General features: G+C 33.6%; 2 protein-coding genes across 2 annotated transcripts; both read right to left on the bottom strand.

Annotated features, from left to right (window-relative positions):
* Positions 1 to 3,431: 3,431 nt before the first annotated feature.
* On the bottom strand, positions 3,432 to 4,824 carry LOTGIDRAFT_159947 (hypothetical protein; the record flags this gene model as incomplete). Its single annotated transcript, XM_009054636.1, has 3 exons — positions 3,432 to 3,704; positions 4,223 to 4,431; positions 4,776 to 4,824. 3 exons carry the CDS (start codon positions 4,822 to 4,824, stop codon positions 3,432 to 3,434), a joined length of 531 nt encoding a protein of 176 aa, XP_009052884.1.
* Positions 4,825 to 15,404: 10,580 nt separating this feature from the next.
* Positions 15,405 to 20,221, bottom strand: LOTGIDRAFT_159946 (hypothetical protein; the record flags this gene model as incomplete). The annotated part of the gene is made up of 4 exons (XM_009054635.1): positions 15,405 to 15,659; positions 16,319 to 16,533; positions 16,975 to 17,196; positions 20,158 to 20,221. The coding sequence occupies 4 exons, from the start codon at positions 20,219 to 20,221 to the stop codon at positions 15,405 to 15,407; spliced, it is 756 nt and encodes a 251-aa protein (XP_009052883.1).
* Between the last annotated feature and the right edge of the window lie 1,493 nt (positions 20,222 to 21,714).

Genomic DNA, 21,714 nt, shown 5'->3' with positions numbered 1-21,714 from the left:
AACATATTCATCCTTCCAAATAAACCTATGGTTTTGCAGGTTCGAGGTATCTAAATAGGTTTAAAACCTCCGCACCTACTGAGATGCGGAATGTCTCCATTTAATAGGGCTCATATTTTCTGTCTCCACACCAGCTGACTCCTGTCCAAAATAGCTATCAGAGGCTGGAATAGACACAGATGTTTCGGTCTATGCGGGGGTGTTGAGAACTACGAACTCGACTGAGATCTCATCACTATACATGCATACTTAGTTTCATTTCGGTCATCTATCGTGCCTACAGTCGAAATTTAACGCATTTCTTCTTAGTCAAGGGCATTAACTCTAAAACCGTTCCTTTGTGATTACCAATTTCTAACATGATCTCATCAATATATACATGCATACCAAGTTTCATCAAGATATTGATTGTTGGTTATCACCCAAGGATAAACCCTATTGAAAATCAGAAAAATCGAAAAACATTTAGTATGAGTTATTATATATTATATATTGAAAACGCGTTCAATTTTTAGCTCTTAAACACTCTAGAAGGGACAATTCTTGATGGATTTTGACGAAACTTGGTGTGAGCGTTCGTAATAACCAACGGATAAAGCCTATTGGAAATCAGAAAAATCGAAAATGGAGTGGCTCACTCAGGTTGCTCTATGCTCGATGGTAATCCTCAAGACAATAACATAAACATCAATCTTTAATTCGTACCAAATATACAGCAGCTCGGAAACGTTTGAGGGCAAGGGACGACTCTTTATCATCGATAATGGAAATCACCATATACACGCTCCAGACGGAGACACTTTTAAAAACCAGGCGAATTCCTTTTACCTTGACCCTCAGGATCCTAAAAAACGAGCTGAAACGAACTCCGAGAAAGATCAATCCCAAATGTTTAGCCAAGGTATAGCCAACTGGTAGAACGTAACCCCGTTAACCTAAGTTGTTATCCATGTAAAAGAAATAGTTGTTTCTTTCTTCGAGATCTTACATCAATATTATAATTCAGCAGCACAGACAGAGGCACAAAGATGTTTTACACAATACATGTATTGATTTATTAACGTTATTCACCAGTCCCATATAATAATTATACCCATTGAAAGCTTTAATCTTTCCTTGCTTCCAACCATACATTTTTATATTTTTTTCCCTTTTGCAGTCTGTGGGCTTTTGATAAAATATTGTGTCAGCAACCGAAAAAACGTCACAATGATAGCTTGTGGTTTTGCAGAGTGTCTGAAAGCATACTGTTACCAGAAATGTTATTGCCGGGGTTATGTGGAAATCTGAGCAGATATCTGGCTCCACGGTCAACTTTAAATAGCGTTTTCACAGTTGTTTCTACAATCTCCTTTTCAGTCGACATAACACTATATATAATGAGGTTGTTTTTTCTACTTCGAAATTCTTGATACTGACCTCGATCTTCTAAGAATACAACCTTTCTTACCAAATTTCCAAAATTGTTCTATGAAAAATAGTACTTGTTAAGTAACCAGCAGTCGTTTTGGTGTTAGCCCTTGTCAAAAAATGCGACATATTTCATTTCAGTTCGGGACTGCTGCTGCTAGTTACTCTGGTATATTAAAAAGAGATTGTCATATTGAAATTTCCGTTCAAATGATGCATTATCTATTTTAGTATCTGAGCTACAATAACAAAGCATTCAGTTTGTGAATCTATATTAATTTAACGGTTAATGTATAATTAATATTTTCCATATGCCACGATAAAACTTGAAACCAATAAAATCAATCGGTATGGGTTGGAATGGATGCGTGTGTACAACCGCTGATAATATAAACTATGCCTAAATATTGACTACATGATGACATGATTGTTTACATTAATTACACACATGATTCCAATTACGCATCTTTTTTGTTTAAAGCTGATAAAAACATATTTGAGAAATACAATAACAAACACTCGATTAAGCGATCTCGAAGTATTGCATGTTGAGAGAACTCAATACATCCATGGACCTAGAGTTCTCAGAGCAGCTCAATAACTTGAGGCTTTTTAAAGAAAACTATGTTTCCTTGAAAAAGGGTTGGATTTGGTTGAATTTGAGGTAAATGTGGGTCATATTGATATTGATCTAAAGAAATACCTCTTCTCCAACAAACAATATATCGAATCCATCTGTTGGCAATAGATCGATTTGGGAGACTGTTGGGACTACAAACGTCCCGTAAACCCACGATACAGATATGAAGTTGAAACTTATATTATGTTTATTACATTTTACTGTATAAACAACATATCACAGTTTATTATTAGTGAGTTACCAATTTCATGTTTAGGATAGGATACAATATTTATACAAGCACTGTTACCAGAAATGTTATTGCCGGGGTTATGTGGAAATCTGAGCAGATATCTGGCTCCACGGTCAACTTTAAATAGCGTTTTCACAGTTGTTTCTACAATCTCCTTTTCAGTCGACATAACACTATATATAATGAGGTTGTTTTTTCTACTTCGAAATTCTTGATACTGACCTCGATCTTCTAAGAATACAACCTTTCTTACCAAATTTCCAAAATTGTTCTATGAAAAATAGTACTTGTTAAGTAACCAGCAGTCGTTTTGGTGTTAGCCCTTGTCAAAAAATGCGACATATTTCATTTCAGTTCGGGACTGCTGCTGCTAGTTACTCTGGTATATTAAAAAGAGATTGTCATATTGAAATTTCCGTTCAAATGATGCATTATCTATTTTAGTATCTGAGCTACAATAACAAAGCATTCAGTTTGTGAATCTATATTAATTTTACTGTATAAACAACATATCACAGTTTATTATTAGTGAGTTACCAATTTCATGTTTAGGATAGGATACAATATTTATACAAGCAGTATTAAGTCTAAGCGACTCTAGTCTATGAAGTGGTACTTGATCTAGCCTAAATACCAAGCAAAAGCAATACTCATTGAAAATAACAAATAATTTACAAAAAAGTACACACTCGAATTTAGACTTAAAATGTCCAAAAGTATCTGCTTCTTAGGGTGGAACATCCCTCCTCAGACACCCTCCTGTCCGCAAGCGCGAATGTCTTAGAAGCACCCCCTTCCCCCCTCCCATTTAAAATCACTGCCCTTCCTTTTTTACAGTGAATGGTGTAAACTAATTATCTTAATCGCACTGCATATCACTGTTAGTTTTAATAAGATTTATTTGTTCGCGAAACTAATGATATGATATGTACTCTTTAGTAAATATTAACTGATGATTTGCTAGTGTATTCTAGAGCAGTAAGTCAGTTTAAACCCTAAGAATAAGGACGAGTAAATCCTTTTGTTTACACCAATGTGGATATTTTGTTATATATTCCTAGTGACTAATTACTTATACACGTGAAAAGAAACAATTCGCATGACCCCAATGACATGTTTAAAACATTTTTGTTACTAAATACAATAAAATTATTGCGAATTGTAAAAAACTACAGTGTCAGGACTTCCTGTAGAGTTGCCTACGAGCAGAGTATTTTCCTGTGTAAATATATTACATTGATAATAACCCGATACCAATTTAACACTGAAGATATGACACATTGGTAACACATAACATTTCATAGCACATTGACCATATCCTTGTACCCTGTACGTCATATCCGGAGTGATTGATAACTCAACATTTTCTAATTGAATGTATGACGACTTGATACTGGCAAGGTGTGTCCCAAATACTCGAACCTAAAATATTAACAAGTTTTGGTTTAAATTATAATGGCGGAAATGATTATTAATGGTCTTTCTAAGCGTATTTTGGGAACGTTAGTTACATTGATGCACACACCATAAAAGGTCCACCAAGTTAAAACCAATATCCAATCAAATTTGGACAATATGGATGTATGGAATTTACAAACTGTAAAATTTAGTTTAACATCTTACTTTTCTACTGCTGATGTGGCTATTGGAAAAGAAAAAGTCATAGATTTAAATTTCTTACCGGCATGGGGTACTTGACTTCATAGCCTGTAGTACACTGGGAATCAGTTTATTTCCCTATGGAACAAATATTTCCTTTACTGAAAGGGAAGGGGCGAGCTCAAACATCAGAGGGGACTGGAACCAGAACACCTTGATTTGAGTAATACTTTACAGATAACACCGATATCGAGGCTAAACAGAATTTCCATTTTGGGAATTTATCTCGAAATTGAGCTGCTAAAGCAATTATTGTAACTACCATATATTTTGAAACTTACCTCACACAATACTAGAACCTCTCTAGTGCCCGGTTGACCATTAATAGTAATTCTTACATAGCGACCTTTTATTATCTGTTTACAATTATACATTACAGTCTTTCCCATGGCTCCTTTACCCACATGATAGTAACAAAGTTCGGCATCAGAAAATGAATCTCCTTCTTTATAGATCTTAATAGAATAATCGTGAGCCAACTGTTGTCCGACTGAAAGATAAAGAATTAAAGAGGTATACAGACACATGTCTATTAGTATAATCTCCACTGTATAACTGTATCCGTTCAATGGAACATCGTAAATTTCAAACTCGTGCAAGATCTCATCAATTAAAATGATAATTTTCCGAATCATTGACATTTTCAGCTTCTTTCGTGCTTAAAGGCCTATTTTGATTAAATTACTTAAGTTTTTATAATTGATACAAATTATGTTTACAAAGTTTTATCTAATTCAGATAACAAATATGTAGCTCCTGTCGAGTTAACAAAGCGAATTGACTTGCGGACTATTGATATTAAGTGATATTCCAGCACAAAAAAGTAATATTTACAATTTGCGATATGAGTTACGGCCACAGCGTAGATGAAGTAGTCTTGCATGATATCAACTTGCCACCAAGGTGTATCTGTGTTTGATTCGGTATTCGAACAACTGGATCCACTGACTAAAAATCCATCTATACCATCAATCGCTCTGGATGCTACATTTGTTTGATAAGTGCTAATTTGGTTAGCTGATTTATTAACAGCCACATTTACTAAACCACCATCTGAAAGGAAAACTTGAAAGGGAATCGTCTACAATCACGTGACTGATAAACTGAAAAGTTTTCGGTCGAGAACCCCATTTGGCTTTAATGTCGCCATATGGTAAAATAGTTATCTCATCGTACGGTTAAAATTTATATTTTATTTCTCCCATTTATACTATTACACAATATCAAGGATGGGGCCTTGACTAATTACAATACAATAGTAAATAATAAAACTAGAGCCACTCGTGGCACAGAGTGGGACTTTGCAAATGTAGCAATTTGCTAAAGACCCCGAAAACATCATCCTTCCACGATAATTAGATCAAGCGCAAGAACAGTCTAAAGTTGAGAAATTTTCATTTTTTAGAAGATTCTAATACCGGAAGTAGAAGTCAGACCTCACAAATAAAAGTATCAGCAGATAGCAAAGGTCGATGACCTTTGATCTTGTAAAGGAGAAGGTCTAAAAAGGGCAAGATCAAGAGATATACGCCATTAAATTTTCAAATTGCTAACGACTATAAAACCGGAAGTTGACATAGGACAGCAAATATAAAAGTGCCAATGCCAATGACGTGTGATCCTACAAAGGTCAAGGTCAACAAAGGTCAAGGTCAAAAATTGAAAATTTTGAATTTCCAAAACCTGTTCCTTTTTTTGAACTATGAAGCGGAAACAACCGAAATTCTAAGATAAAGTGTCTCAAAATATGAGGTAATTGTGTGCAAAGTTCCATTTTGAACAAATGTATACTTTGCGAGTTATGCCCCTGGCCAAAAATGTCAATAGTGAGTAATTTAGCTCAGAAGTGCCACGCCCACCTCAATTTTTTTTTAATAAGTTAATTAATATTTAAAATGTTACGTTATGTTCCAAATGTCAAGTTCTTACATAATAGAGGTCAAAAGATATAGGTCAACAAAAGTCAACAAAGGTCAAAATCGAAAAAACCCGTTCCTTTTTTGAAACTATAAAGCTGAAACAACTGAGCTGTTAACACAAACTGGCCAAAAGGATGAGGTAATTTTGTGTGCAAAGTCTCTTTTTGAACAAACGCATCCTATGCGAGTTATGCCCCAGCCCCAAAATGTAAACAATTAGTAATTCAACCCGGATGTGTCACGCCCACGTCAAATTTTTTGTACTCACTTTATAAATATTGATAATATCATATACATGCGTTATTTTTAAGCCTTTACATCTCATTGGTTAATGCGATATACAATCATCAAGGTCAAAAACGGTCAAAATCTAAAATTGAAAATTTTGAAAATCCTAAAACCCGTTCCTTTTTTTGAACTAAAAAGCTGAAACATCTGAGATTTTTTTATATAATTCAGCTTAAGTAATGAGGTAAGCGTGTGCAAAAGCATTTTCCAAAAAATTGTAATCTATATATTTTTTTTCCAGACAACAAAATGTAAACAAAATGAAAATTTAACCCGGATGTGCCACGCCCACGTCAATTTGTTTTGGGTGGATACATTTATATGGGGTATGTTTAATTATGTTCCAAGTTTGAAGCCTCTATATCTAATGGTTCGTGAGATATGCTTATATTAATGTCAAAAAATTCACAAAATCAGTTAAAGGTTTCCAAAAATTAAAAAATATAAAAAAATTAAATTTTGCATTACAATCCATTGTGATATATCGTTCGAAAAAGTTCGTTAAGACCATTCAGAATCTGCAAAAATTAACTCTCTAGGTCAATTAGGTCACCTGTAAGAACAGTCCAAAGTTGCGATTTTGGCTGTTTTCGGTCAGCTATAAAACAGGAAGTAGGTGCCGGAGGTCAAATATCAAAGTATCATCTGGTAGCCAAGGTCAATGACTTTTGACCTACTTAAGGTCAAGGTCATCAAAGGTCAAGGTCACGAGATATACGCCATCAAATATTGAAAAAATTCAATCGCAAATTGCAAAAAAGCAAAATCGAAATTCAAAAATCGGCTTCCTGCGATCTCTCTTATTCTTTATGTTCTTTCATTTGACACCAAAACTTTGAAATTCGGTTGAATAAAAATCGAAGAGTTTCGGGGAAATCAAAATGGCGACCAAAGTATCACTTCCGGTCTGGATTTTATATTCTTCGTTTTTTTGTATTAGCATTTACTTACGACCTGCATAAATTCCGTTGACCTATTTCATTTACACCGGAAGTTATTCGACCGGAAGTAGATTGTACTTTCAATTGATTCCACCTTCAAAACCGGAAGTGACGTCAAAACTCTGACTGTATCATATCATTGACTTTATTGATGTCTCTTTGCATTTTAAATTTCAGATATATCGATGCAAAAACAAAAAAGTTGCAAAAAAATTACAAAATTCAATCGAAAAAAGTCTGTGACAAATTTTCGAATTTCGTAATTTTTCAAGTGCTATCTGATCAGAAATTACAGCCAGATTTTAAAAATGAAAACCCGAAGAAAATCGATGCATAAATGGGCCTTCTAGAGCCAATTTACGAGTTTTTGCATATGTTGCACTGTGGCACTTACGGTTTTGCAAAAATGTTCCAATTCATATTCACTAACAACGTTGCCACTGCAGAAGGTTTACACATGTAGAAATGTTGATGTGTGCCCTGTGGAAATTTCGAAAAAAAAAAAAAAAAAAAAAAAAAGAATTGACAATATGATAACAAACTGAGACTTTGAGAAAGCAAAGTCCCACAATTATACAATTATAATTGAAATATAATAGTGCAGATTTTAAACGACTGGTAATCAGGTAACTATGATATTTCTAACATTTGATTGAACATTTCACATGCTCATACATTATAGGTAATCTCTTGTTTTATCCATGTTGTCCTAATTTTCTGATTGATAGTCGGTTATAATGCGTTTTTTTTTACCACAGGCCCGTTTTCTCGGGAACGGCTACAGGTTCGGCAAAACGTATTTCATGGCGTTTTCTAACTCGTGGCTGATCACGGAATGAATGTAAAACGAAAATCAATGTTTAAGACATTGCCAGTAAGTAACAAAAATGATATAAAATAACCGATAAATCCGCATCTAATTAAGGGAACAAACCCACGTACCATCTATTTGATATAGAAAGGAATACCTTTTACGTTCTTCTTTTTATTTACAATGAATGGTATATAGTAATTATCTTAATCACATATAACTGTTAGTTTAAATAAGATTTTGTTCGCGAAACTAATGATATATGTACTTTTTAGTGCATGTTAACAAATGGTTTGTATGCGAAACAATTGGATTTATTAGTGTGTTTTACATCAGTAAGTCAATTTAAGAATAAGGACGAGGCAATCCTTTTGTTTACGCCGATGTGGATTTTTTGTGGCCTGGAATATATTCCTAGTGACTAATTACTTATACACGTGAAAAGAAACAATTCGCATGACCCCAATGACATGTTTAAAACATTTTTGTTACTAAATACAATAAAATTGTGGTGAATTATAAAAAAAAAGACTACAATGTCAGGACTTCCTGTAGAGTAGCCTGCGATCAGAATATTTTCCTGTATATCTCACGACCATGACCTTTGATGACATGTATATTTACCATGATGATAAGTGGTAACATGGAATTTTGGAGTCACACCTTTTTTTCTGATTTTACTCTTACAGGGGTTCATTTGGTAATTTTGCATTGCAGTATCTCAAAGCGTCATAATCCCGTTAAGAAAATGTTACAATTTACTCGAAACTTTGAATGCTTCTATTACAGGCACTTGACCTCGGATGATGTTGATATTTACTGTAATAATTACTATTGACAACAACTTTAGAACTGTCGAAGACATTTATAAATCCTGTCTGCGTCATCGTGGAAGCACGGGCATATACGCGAGATTTGTCAATTTGTCAATTTGTCAAGCTTGCGCATATAAGGACGATCAAAGATGGATTAAAAGATTTCATGCTGTCAATTGAACCTGCTGAAACACCCTGAACCCAAGCCCACGGCTTTATTGGCCCACTTTCTTATTTCTCATCCGAATTTCTTCAAACTTGGTATAAAGTTGTATATTCGATTTGTGATCTGCAGAAAAATTTCGAATTTGCACGGTGCGCAAGCGCAATAATAACTATTTTATTTCTTATCCAAATTTCATCAAACTTGGTATTTATGTGACAAAAATTTGATGACAATATTGAATTTTTGTTGTGCGCATACCATTACCAATTTCACATCCAAATTCCATTAAATTTGATAAATAAGTGTATAATTCAATTTGATGGCGATATTGAATTTTTGTTGTACGCATGCGCATTACCAACTTTCTTATTTCTCATCCAAATTCCAGTAAATTTGGTATGTATGTGTATAATTCTATTCTTAGATTGATGGGAATATTAATTTTTTAGTGCGCATGCGGATTACAAATTTTTGTATTTCTTATCCAAATTTTATCACTATGTGTATTATCAAATTCTAGAATTGATGACATATTGAATTTTTGTTGTATGCATGCGCATTACCCACTTTCTTATTTGTCATCCAAATTTCATAAAATTTGGTATGTATGTGTGCAATTTGACGGGAATATTACATTTGTAATGCGTAATTAAATGTGCATTATCAAATTCATCACTTTCTCTCCAAATTGCTTCTAGGTGTGTATTACAATTGACAATTGATGCTTGTACGGATTTTTTATCTGAATTGCATGAGTATAAAGGAATTAGTAGCCTTTTTCTGGCTATCTCCGTATGTACCGGTTTGTCGTAACACGCCCTGCATCATTACTGTTAAGGGAACAGTTCTTTTAATAAATACTGTTAAACTTATTACACCCTGTATTGTTTTTTGATAACGCTGCTCTATGAACATGGTAAACTTTGAGATAGTAAAAGTGAGAAATAGAATATCCATATATCTTGTGCTTCTTTAATGATTATATATTAGGTAAATTCAAGATTATGAATGAAATTAAAAAAAATTCACAAGCTGTTTGGTTTGTGAACTCCAAAATAATTTCTGAAAAAAGTTCATAACGACTGCTTAATATGATAAAATAACAGAATAATGTACTTACTGCATACATCTAGCAACATGCATACCAAATACAAACACTTCCATTTGAACATCTTCCATTAGACTTATTGACGATAGCATAAAAGAATATCAATACCTGTCACTGAAGAAGAAGTGTTTGCCAGGCAATGTAATATATGTTAGCAAAGGTTTAGATCGTGGTAGTGTTCTTTTTATCAAGTGGTTAAAGTTTCTGTCAGATGAAAACTGTACCTTCCAGATACGTGAGATTGATGATTTAATATTATTTCCTAACTAGTTATGCTAGTTGGTGAAAAATTAGGAAATGAGCAGCTTCCTACCCGTCTGTAGCAATCTACACGTATATAGAAGCTACATGGTAATATCGCATTGATATCAAATTGTAATCAATTGATCTTAAGTAGTTCAGGCGGTACTGTTTCAGGCGGTACTGTTCACAGAGAAACAATTTCAAAGGGACATTGAGTATATTGCTCATTTTGTACTAACCCATAGTTGTTTTGAAATGATACGTATTCATAAAAACACTCAGTTCAGAGTAATTCACAAAGACTCTACAACAATAAACTTGATAATGAAATAAAAAAAGGAATAGTTATAGTTTGTCCTTCTGTAGTTTGCTATGTAGCTATTTGTATTGCTGTATTACTTGCGAACTACTAAATTTAATATATAATTTGTTGTAAAGTAATTTTATTATTTTGTGATACACGACGACAACTTTTCACTCGATCACATTTATAACCTTAGTTCTTAGTAAAATTTACATTTACATGAATTCTTCATTTATAAATCAATAGGTAAGGTTACTAAACAATTTATTATTCAACCATTCTTTAAACGTAATAATCAATTTGTTTAAACGAAATAATTAATTCGTTTGAACGAAATAATCAATCTGTATATATGTAGGCCTATTCAATGATGAGATTTTGGTCGAAATAACCGTCAGATGGACGGTTTGAGAGTAATTGCCCTTGCGACTTAGTAAAAGGTGTGAAATTCAATGTATCCATTAACCACAATAATTGGTCAACGAAAGACGAATTTATTGTGAGCGTATGTGAACAAATTTCCATACGTTTCCGCCGTCTTTTTCCGTATGCAAATCAAATCGTCATTATGCCATATAAGGTATATGTCCGCTAATGTAGTATCTATTGAACAGCTAAATAATGCAAAGTGGATATGTACCCGGTATACTTCTTTATTTCCTCCAATTTTGAAGAATTCAATAGAAATAGATGTTATACAATAAAATAGAAAATACGAAAAATAAATATACAAATAGAGTATATATATCTGAATACGACAGAAATAAATAATACTAATATGATAAATATACTATCAAATAAATATACTAATGAAAGTTGAAGTCAGGTTTAAGTTTCTGTTTCCAAAAAACGGCATGAATATATTCAACAATACACTTATGCAATCTTGTATTTTTGTCAGGAATACTAAATATTAAGGGACTTAAGCTAAAATGTAACACACAAGAATTCATATTTTGATAACGACTTAAGATAAGCGATTTGATTACCGTTAAAGAAAGATTCTAAATTGCGCCAAAATTTAAAAATTTCAAATGTCTAGAGGCTTTGTCAGAATACTCAATTAAAGCATGTATTACAGCACAAGAGTAAAATAATCCACATTTATCACAAAGATGGTGTGGACTGCCAGCATTTGAGGACCTAGCTAGTGTGAATACTTGAGTTAAAAGTAAGCATGAAGGATCCTTTAGCCATATATCGAACACAGGGTGATATGACACCCAGAAACAAAAATCAGGGTCAGTACAAATCTTTTTCTTGCGAGATGCAAATTCGTGTGGCATTTCATTGGATGTTGGGAATTCAAATACATATACATTTTAACATTTTGACATTGGTGCTTTACAACAATGACATAAGCATTTTGTAATGACGACATTGGTAGTTTAAGGCTTCGAAACATTGAACAATTTTGGCAACGTTATACCGCTACATTTTTCTATGAAACCTGGTATGGTCATTGCAATTGATATGTTCTATGACGTTTCGAATTTATCGATTTTTTAAAAAACGGTTCTGGACCATGTCCTCCGTAAAAATGCATCAAAGTCTGATCATAATCACAATTGATTTTGATGAAAATTGGTCTTTAACTTATAGTTTGTTTTTAGGTATCTGGATAATCTTGTATGAAGAATTTGAATTATTGCATACAGATTTGACAAATAGTGTGATTCTTTTCCTTTCTTAACCGTCGTACTTTGATTGCTTTGATAGCTTTCTACTTCTGAAGAATTCTAGTGAAGAGTTATTTATACGCATACTTTTTCTCGATCCTTTGATGAAAAGTGTAGGTTATTTGCCGATACACCTTTTTATAATACACCTACACTTTTTGAAAAGCCCAGGTTTACAAAAAAGGTGGGAGGGGAATACATAACAAAAGTTAATTTATAGTTTTATTTCCAATTTTTGACCCTTGTAGGTGAAGGTAATGGTTATCTGCACTCTCTTCACTTTCCAATGTCTTCGAGGTTGGGTTGTTGGTGCATTCATATCAGGATTAATACATTGGTAGTCAGTTTGTGGCATCATTTAAAGTTTCAGCCTTGGTGATAGTTGACGAAACACATTTCTTTTGAGCTGATGGCTGAAGCATATCTGATACTTCAGTTCAGAGTTGGTTCTTATATACACCCTTACCGCTGTGCTTCGCTCCATTACCAATTGCTCGTCTACCTTTCTGTTAAAAAGTGTCGTGGCTGTAGTAACCTGAAAGGAATGAACTACAAGGCTACATACTGGTAAATAGATTTATTTCATGTTCCTATTGATGTTAGCCAAGTGCGGGGAATTTCGTGTTGTCGCATACGGTTGCGCTGTGAGATAAGTTAAATTCCTGATGAACCAAAAAAGAATACCTCACCTTACTTGAATGACCAGTAAAATTGCCTTCTAAGTCGGCTTCTTTGCACATATTTTTCAGTAATCGCTCAATCGTATGTATTCCGCCTTTCTGTTTGGAGTAAACTATCTCATTTTTCATACATAAGTATAACTGCAGTAGTTTGACATAGCATCGTTCGTTTTCAACTTGGGCATAATGCTTCACTTCTCTGGAATGATGTAAAAGTTACCTGGTTTAAATATTTATCGTTAGAAACATTAACATTAAACACTTGAATGTGAGCCATCTTGTCTCCTGATTTCGCATACAAAGCGACACATAAAGAAGTTCAAAACATCAGCCGAAATATCGGCTGTTAATGCAGGGACCAACAAATATCTCTCACTGGTAGCTGTACCGTGTTCCTGTATGAGACACGCCCCACTCGTCGTAAATTTTTGTACACCAATTAGTATTCTTCTTTGTGTATACTGGAATTCTGTCCTTTTGTAATTGACGAATATCGGTCTCTTTCACTGGACTGTTGAAGCGTTTTCCCTTTTGATTTCTTGTCAATTTGAAGTCCTCGTTTTATGGATTTTATGAGGCCCTATAATGGTGATTATATCAAATTTGCCATTATTTTGTTCCAAATTTATCTACACAAAAATAGATATTCAATTCTCAAAAAAGTATGTTGTATAAGCCAGTTCTACACACGGTTTCCCCGGAGCCTCACCCGAAAAAAGAGTAGGTGTATCAGCCCATTCACCTCGAAAACCATGTATATAACTACTACATATCTGTATTGAAGTGGACTTGACATATTGTCCTTTATGTTAGGTTATATACTGAAGATATCGTTGTCAAACCATTATAAGAGTTTTTGATTTTCTTACATCATCTCTATATTTAGTTTCACATGTGTTCAATATACATGTTTGGTAAGATGTAAGGTCACGTGATTATAGGCTCCCTGACGAGACAACATGGTTGGAGCACTGCTGTACTCTGGCCCTAATGTCCTGTCGAGAGGTGGGAACTCTGCATCAGTGATTAGAGTTAGAAAGGAAGGCCAAAAGATGAAGGTGAAAGTGCTTCCACTGTTCTTTCTTTTTGAGGTTCTTGGTGAACTCTGTGATGTCCTGTAGAGAATTGTGCATTTCGTGTGGAGTCAAGAGGTCACTAATGCTGGCTTGCTTACAATTGTACATATATTTTTTATTCATTGAACACCCGAATATTTCTCTGTGTGGCCAAACGTCTATTTAATGGGTAAATTTATGCGGCCATATAACTTTTTATCTCAAATTTACGAAACTATTGCTAGTGTTTTAATGCTGACATGATTATTATATATAGTGCTAGCTACACCGAATTGACAATGGCATTGATTCACATTAAGATATGTTACAGAAATAATTCTATGAGACAAAAACACAAATAAGAAATTTAATGATTCAGATTAAGCTATACAGAAAAGAAGGAGGTAAGACTTCATTCATTTCATTTTGTGGGAGGTGAAAAGGTGAGTCGACGGTTTATTTTAAGCCCTCTTTAATACCTGTCAATTATTTTAAACCGATGAATTGACAAAATATTGGATTCCTTTTTTTTTGCCAAGTTAAATAGAATATCTATTAACCCATCCTTGTCACCTATAATTTAAACGAGAATAACAAAACGTTTTTTTCTAATTATGAAAACCACATGATAGATGCTACAAATACATAAGAAGTTAAAATTTTAGACCAAATATTTCACTATATAAAAGAATATATTTATGCATTATTGTTATATATCGTTGGAAGGGGCTTCAATAGCACATTAAGAATGGACAAAAAAATCAAGTTCCTATAAGCTATTCAAAGATGCAAAATATTTTAATATCTATAAAAACCGGAGTTTAACCATTATAAACCAATATCAGCATATCTATAGATAGCAGAAGTCAAGTACATGCTAAACTGAAAATACTACTTAGCATAGATAATCTGTACGATTTTTCTGATTTACACCCGAAATGGAGCCACCCAAATTAATATTTACAAACCGGAAGTGATTTTAACTTTTTGAGGTCGCTGTTTTATTATTTGTATTAACATATAATTAATTTATAAAGTGCAATAGATAGATCTTGTTACAAAGAACAGAATAAAGAAAATCTGAATAATTTGCACATTATGCAATACATTACTTCTGGTTTCGCATAAAATGTTATGTTATAGTTTCAGTTAGAACTTCCCCCAAGTTTAGACAAGCGATCACATCAGTTTTTCCTACAAACGATTACCAGAATTAGAAAAAAATAGCAATAATCGATTCCATAACAAACCATGGCAAACCGATACAATAAATAAATCCAACTTTTCAATAAATATTGATTGTACCTTCCTCAATCAGTTGCAAGTTAACTTATTACATTGACACGTTTACAGCGGGTTTCTTATCATTTGTCTTGCATTTGACAGAGTCGACCGATTCTGAATATCGACGGGCGATGGTTATTTGTCTTCAGTAAATATAACCACAGGCAAATTCAAAGTATGAATATGACTTCATCAGGATTCCCAGTTGAATTTGCAACCAAAAAAGTAGTGGTATAAATTTTACATTTATATATATCAGACATTCGTTTGACAGTGAAAACATGACACTTCGACAAAGCATGACATCTCATGGCACATTCAGCGATTCCGCTTAGGTTGCGTGTTGCAAACGGTTCATTCGCTATTTCCGTCCCTTCCATTTTCACAAAATTTGACACTGATTCGTAGCTACCAAACACTTTAACCTACAATTAAAAATTAATAACATTTACATCAAAATTCTCATGTGATCCATATATTGATAGTAGTTAATTGTATGTATCTTAAAAGAGCTGTTTAGCCGAATAGACGACGACGCTTGCAGCAGCTAACATTCGATTAAATCTTTGGACGTTTACGTCAAGGCTTAAAGCTAATAATGACCCCGAGTCTTTGGCATATTGATGTGGATTAAATTTACTAATTAGAGATCACGATCTATGAGGATATCCAAAAAGCATTGCGAAAGTCTTGAAGGGTGGGCATGGCCTACCAGGCAAGATAAACCGACCACTATACACATTTAACCACAGTTCAGATTCCAATATATTCCAGCACTTTATCTAGCACAAAGCCTCTTGAATCAGGCGTTTACAAATTAAAATTGCGTCAAATCCTGTCTAATGCACGGGGCAACTCTTCATAGAGACTGAAAATAGGTTGCTAAAAGCCATCAGCAATAATCTTTCAAAGGCATATTAGAAGCACAGGTTATAGATAAATAAGACAATTTTATGGATAGATACTTCTAGCATATATTTATTACTTCTACGTTTCAATGTGGTTCTTCTAGAAGTATCTATCCATAAAATTGTCTTATTTATCCATCAGTACAATAAAATAATATTCAATTCGTTTTTCTCACCTCGCAAAACATCACGTGTTCATTATCCCCAGGTTGTCCATGGACAGTTATTCTTACGTAACGACCTTTAATGGTTTTCACACACAAATAGAGTTTCGTCTGAGACATTTCTGCTTGTTCCTCTTGATAATAGCACAGAATAGCATCGTCTATAGTCTTGTTTTCCCCATAGATATCAATTGTAAAGTTATGCGTTAAATATTTATATACGGGATCTAAAATAGTTTAAATTAGATTTAATGTTGTGCATAGTATTTGAGCGAGGGTTTTACAAAAATATTCGCCGACCAAAATATAATTTATAAATGAGATGACATTTTTATTTTTATTTTTATGTCCAACTTTTCTGTTAAGGCACAAACGACACCATGAAGTATGCAAATATGAATTTCTTTTTTTATTATATGTACTCAAATTAAATGCCAATATCAAATATACATGTAATAACAAGTAAAAGTAAGAAATTCATGAAACTATCAAAACTTCAGAAGAAAAGAATTTCAGACTAATTTTCAATCAATTTTGATGCGTTTTGCTGTTAATCATTCAAATCAAACCGAAAATCAGATAATGCCTGGCTGTGACTTCTGCTATTATAGCCTACAACAATTCAGTTGCATTAAAGTCATTAACATTTTGATAATTAAAAGCCTTACTATAATTGGACTGTGAAATGGCAACACCTTTGATGTAATAATCTTGTGCAAGGTCTACCTCCCACCATGGTTTGTGTTTTATTAAACCAACGCTATCGCTACAACTTCCATGACTTGGCACTGGACCATCGTTGCCGTCTACCGAATTTTGTGCAACATTTCTTCCAAATTTCTTACTCTGCGAAGCTGATTTGTTAAAAGCTAAGTTCCATACAGGTTCGCCTGAAATGTAAATGCTTTTGTAATTAATTTTCCAAAAAATGTACATTAAGGGGAAGTGAACTGAATGACATATAAAATCATGAAAAATTAAAGTTAGTTAAAATTTTAGATACCCTCATGTTAATTATTACTTTCCTGTTCATAATAAACCTATGCCATGTCTCTAGCCGGCGCAAATTTCCGATTTTTTGTCGATAGTGTACAGGTGTTTCCAATAATTTGTCGTGACGTAGCCAAAAGGTCATCCAATTGAAATCAATGTACGTGTCACTCGCTCACTTCCACATAGAGGCTTTAAATAACGAACTCGTTGTCTTCATCTTGTGTGGTAATATCGGATTCAAATAGCCTGTTTTCATTGGAATCCGCCTTCGATAGTCGAAAATATGACCTGTACCCACTTGGGCCCTTCAGACTCAGATCACGCCTTATTATTGTATGAACCTGGGCACCGTGTCTCAAGATCCATTGTCTAGCACATGTAGCCTACGTTTTGTGTAAAGCGAAATCTCCTATATAAAGTGGACGTCACATTCTTCACCGACTGTTTGAGGCACAAAAAAGGCCAGTAAGTGTGCGCTCATTGCACGTCTCGATAATTTGAAAATTCGTATGGTGTTAAGTCCAAAAATCGGTGGGTGTACGCCAACCTAGTATATTATACTATATTTTTACAAACTTAATGTATCATAGTGTATCTTCAGGACAACACTATGTTATAGACTATATGAACCTTTGATTTATCTGTATGTCCCCAAACTATAATATCTATAATGGCGACTTTTACCTACGACATGTACGCCAACATGGTCAATGACCGCGACAAGTTTAATATTTGATTATTTAAATTATGTCAGCAACATGTCAACACTTTGTATCATTGTGTTACCGACTCTCTCTTTGTGTAAGTTTAAATCTGGTCATCCGATTTAGCTGAATGTTTGTATGAATAAATGTTTGATCAGAGCAACTGGTTTTATCGTTAGTGTTACGTATCAAGAGCTACATCATCCCCACAAACTGAATCACTGGGTTCCTAAAATGAAGTATATGTTCGACCTGATTAGCTGCTTAGAGTTTATCGCAAAATAGTTTTTAGGTCGTTTCCTTGTCGTTTTTTCAGCTTTGTTCATGATCGTTTCACGTTTTCCTTGGTCATTTCCGTAATGTAAAAGCCATGTGGCATTCTGTCAATTTGAACTGAATTATAATAACAGAAAGTGAACTTAGACAGAAAGTTAATGGTGGTTGTCATGTTCAAGCAGGTAAGTAGGTAAATGTGTTCATTAATTTTAATGCATTAAATCAAATTGAATGAACAATGGGTTAAAGAGAATGTGCACCAAATGTTAAAAGCAACATAAAGAATAAACACTCAGAGAAACCAAAAACGATATATACATGATTTACAAAGAAATGTCTAGACTTTGTTTATAAAACATATAACATAATGATATTGATTTACTTATACAATAATTAAAAAAGACAAAAGCAAAGATGACTAGAAATGTGAACAGCTCTGAGAGTGGCCTACCATTAGTAAATTAGAGATTAAAACTTTCGGGTATCTGGTAAATAAATCAACTATCTAATTACACTTCAGAAATGTCACCTCTAAATTCTAAAAAAGTTACCTTTTTAGATGAAATAGACTTGAACAATGTGACTTTGTCATATTTATACCATCTCATTACGATTGTTTTCCATTCGAGTGAAGAGATATATAATTATGTTATTATTTATTACGGACCCCAATATCGTCTGTGTCCGTTTGGCCTAACGTCTATTTTAAGGTTAACTTTAAGTGGCCTAATATCTTTGTATTAGACTAACATCCTCCCCAATTATGAAACTATTGCTATATTTTAATACTGGCGTTATTATTATAGCCCTGTATTAGCGACACCAAATTCATTATGGCATAGATACACCATAGGGAAATGTTAAATAAAAAATTTTATGTGATTAAAAACAGCCTTCCATTTGTGAGCACTAATACTCTTAAATCTGGATAAAGTGGGAAAAGCCTTGAATTATTATCGCAATAAAACATAAAACCAATATTGGCAATTTAAGTTTATAACCTTGTATTAAAAATATTATTTATCCGTTTGTTCTCAATCTGATTAGGGCTAATTCCCAATTGAGCTAACGTTTTCCCGTTAGGGCCACTGGCTCAAACTACCTCTCATTGGGTTTATTTTATTTTCCGTTTGGGCTACTGATTGGGAAAAACAAAACGAAATACAGATGCTTATTAATATATTCCATGACTCTTTATCCATGGTAGTATATAGCGAATAAAGAACCCTATGAGAGGCAGTTTGAGCAAGTAGAACGGTGACATTCACCAATATGATTTAAGGCGAAACAGAACAGAAACATTGTTGTTGGTGTGATTGAGATCGTTGCAGGTTATGCATCTGTCTGCTTTGCATAAATTAGGTTGTCTCCCCTTGATTCTAGTTTGATTTTCTGTAGTGATGGTTCTGGAGTTGTTAGAAAACTGCCTTGGTAGCAATGTCAGTTGGCTTTGTTTTTCTGCTCAAAGTGGATGTCAAGAGAAGACAACCCATCAAAAATGTATGTGCTTCCTTTTAGGTCAAGAAGCCATGTTGCTCATCCGGATTAAATTCATAGTTATCGTATATATTTTCAATTTGTCTTTCAACTATATGACTAATAGAGTGAATACACTCATTTTGGTGAACAATTATCAGATCACGACGGAAATCAATAGGAATCATCTCCATAATGACATTCACCCACAAACTATAATGCAATAAAATCCATACAGAATTATTGCCTGTAGATTGAGTCAGATGTGAACAGACGGACCGATGGGCCGCCGAGGCGATTACAATATACAACCACATTATAATAATAAATTGGGAACGCAATGTGGTCGCATATGTCACAGGTTAAGGTCTGACTATTTTCCTGTAAATAGATTATACTTACAGTGGTGGTCTTTCATCATACTCAGAAATATTAGGATGAATAAATTAATTCTCGCCAATTTCATCGTGAAAATGTTTTGCTGGTTACTGTTTATGAACAAACTTCCATCAAATTGAACTATATTTTATTCCGATTTTGTGGCATCTTACTCTACAGTCGAACTTTCACAGATGCTGATTGTCAGGAACATGTGAAAACAAAGTATTTATATGAGTGTTGTATTCAGAGTTAATAATCTCATCTATATGTCTACATCAAGATTTAAAATTTCACTTTTATTTTAATGATCTTAAAATTATTAAGTATCGATTTGCCACAGGCTTTTCCAAACAGACTGTGTCGTATTAGGATTATTTCGTTTTAAATACCAGGAATATCAAACTTTATATACATTGAGATTTCTTGTTGAAGGGATTCGATCATTTCAATTTAGAATGATTCACATTTCATATAGTAATTTTTGGATGTGATATTATGCTTGTTGATTTTTTGTTGATGCGATATTAATGACATCTTTCAATCTGAACTGCATGGTGTTACGGACGAAACTTACAGATGACATCTATCGAGTCATTAGATGAAAAGTAGAGGTATTCCTCTACCTATCCTGCTATAAGTGTGTTTGTTCTATTCCGGACACTGTCACTGGCTTTGAAACGCTATAAAAGGGCACCTTTCCACAGGGCAAGGGGTTTCTCCATTCATTATTCCCTGGGTAAATTTGGTTTGTAAAAAGTAGTTATATATTTTTCTCCAGTATAAGCATCAATATTATGTTGTCTTGTTTCAACTCCTAATTGAGGCAACCAGCTGTAAAACTGGCAACATTTAAACGTGTAACAAATATGGTCAATCCAATGAAAACTTGAAATTCGAACTAGTTGACCGTATACCTTTGAAAATGAATTTAAGAAGACTGGCGATTCACAACACACTTAAAACAATTGAAATATTTTAATAGAATAAAACATACAGACCACTTGAATTTTTTTTAATGTTAAATTTCGTCAAAGACGATGTCTGATGTCCATATTTCCTAATCCTGAATTGCTTGTTCAACCCAAAACTTCTTCATTAGACCACATTGTTAAACCAGACTATTAAAAAAACTAGATGAAATGACATTGTTTTCCCGAAAGACTGAAAAGGGCAGTCTAAATATTTTATGAAATAAGATAGTTTTTTTTCAGAGTGAATATTTTGTATTTTTTGATGGGTCCATAATAGAATTAATCAAATTTAAACATGGCGGTCCCTTTAGAATTAGATGAAAAGTCGTTTCCCCTTTTTGTGTTCTCAAATTGTTCGTTTCCATTGTAATCTAAAAATTCTGTTATTAGAATGCTACTGTAATTAAATTAAAGCTTACATTAAAGAGAAAAGGTGACTCAAAGTATACCAGTTAATATAATATCTATTGAAGGAATTAATGTGGATCATGTGACATAACCGAATTTCCTTACATTTACATTGATCTTCCGTTGTACAAAATAAAGGAAACCAGAATCCAATACACCGAAAGTTGACAATCAATTGCGTCGTCTACAACATAAAGGG

The sequence above is a fragment of the Lottia gigantea genome (assembly GCF_000327385.1).
Source record: "Lottia gigantea unplaced genomic scaffold LOTGIsca_22, whole genome shotgun sequence".
Classification (NCBI taxonomy): Eukaryota; Metazoa; Mollusca; class Gastropoda; family Lottiidae; genus Lottia; species Lottia gigantea.
This window is presented reverse-complemented; position numbering and strand designations above follow the sequence as displayed.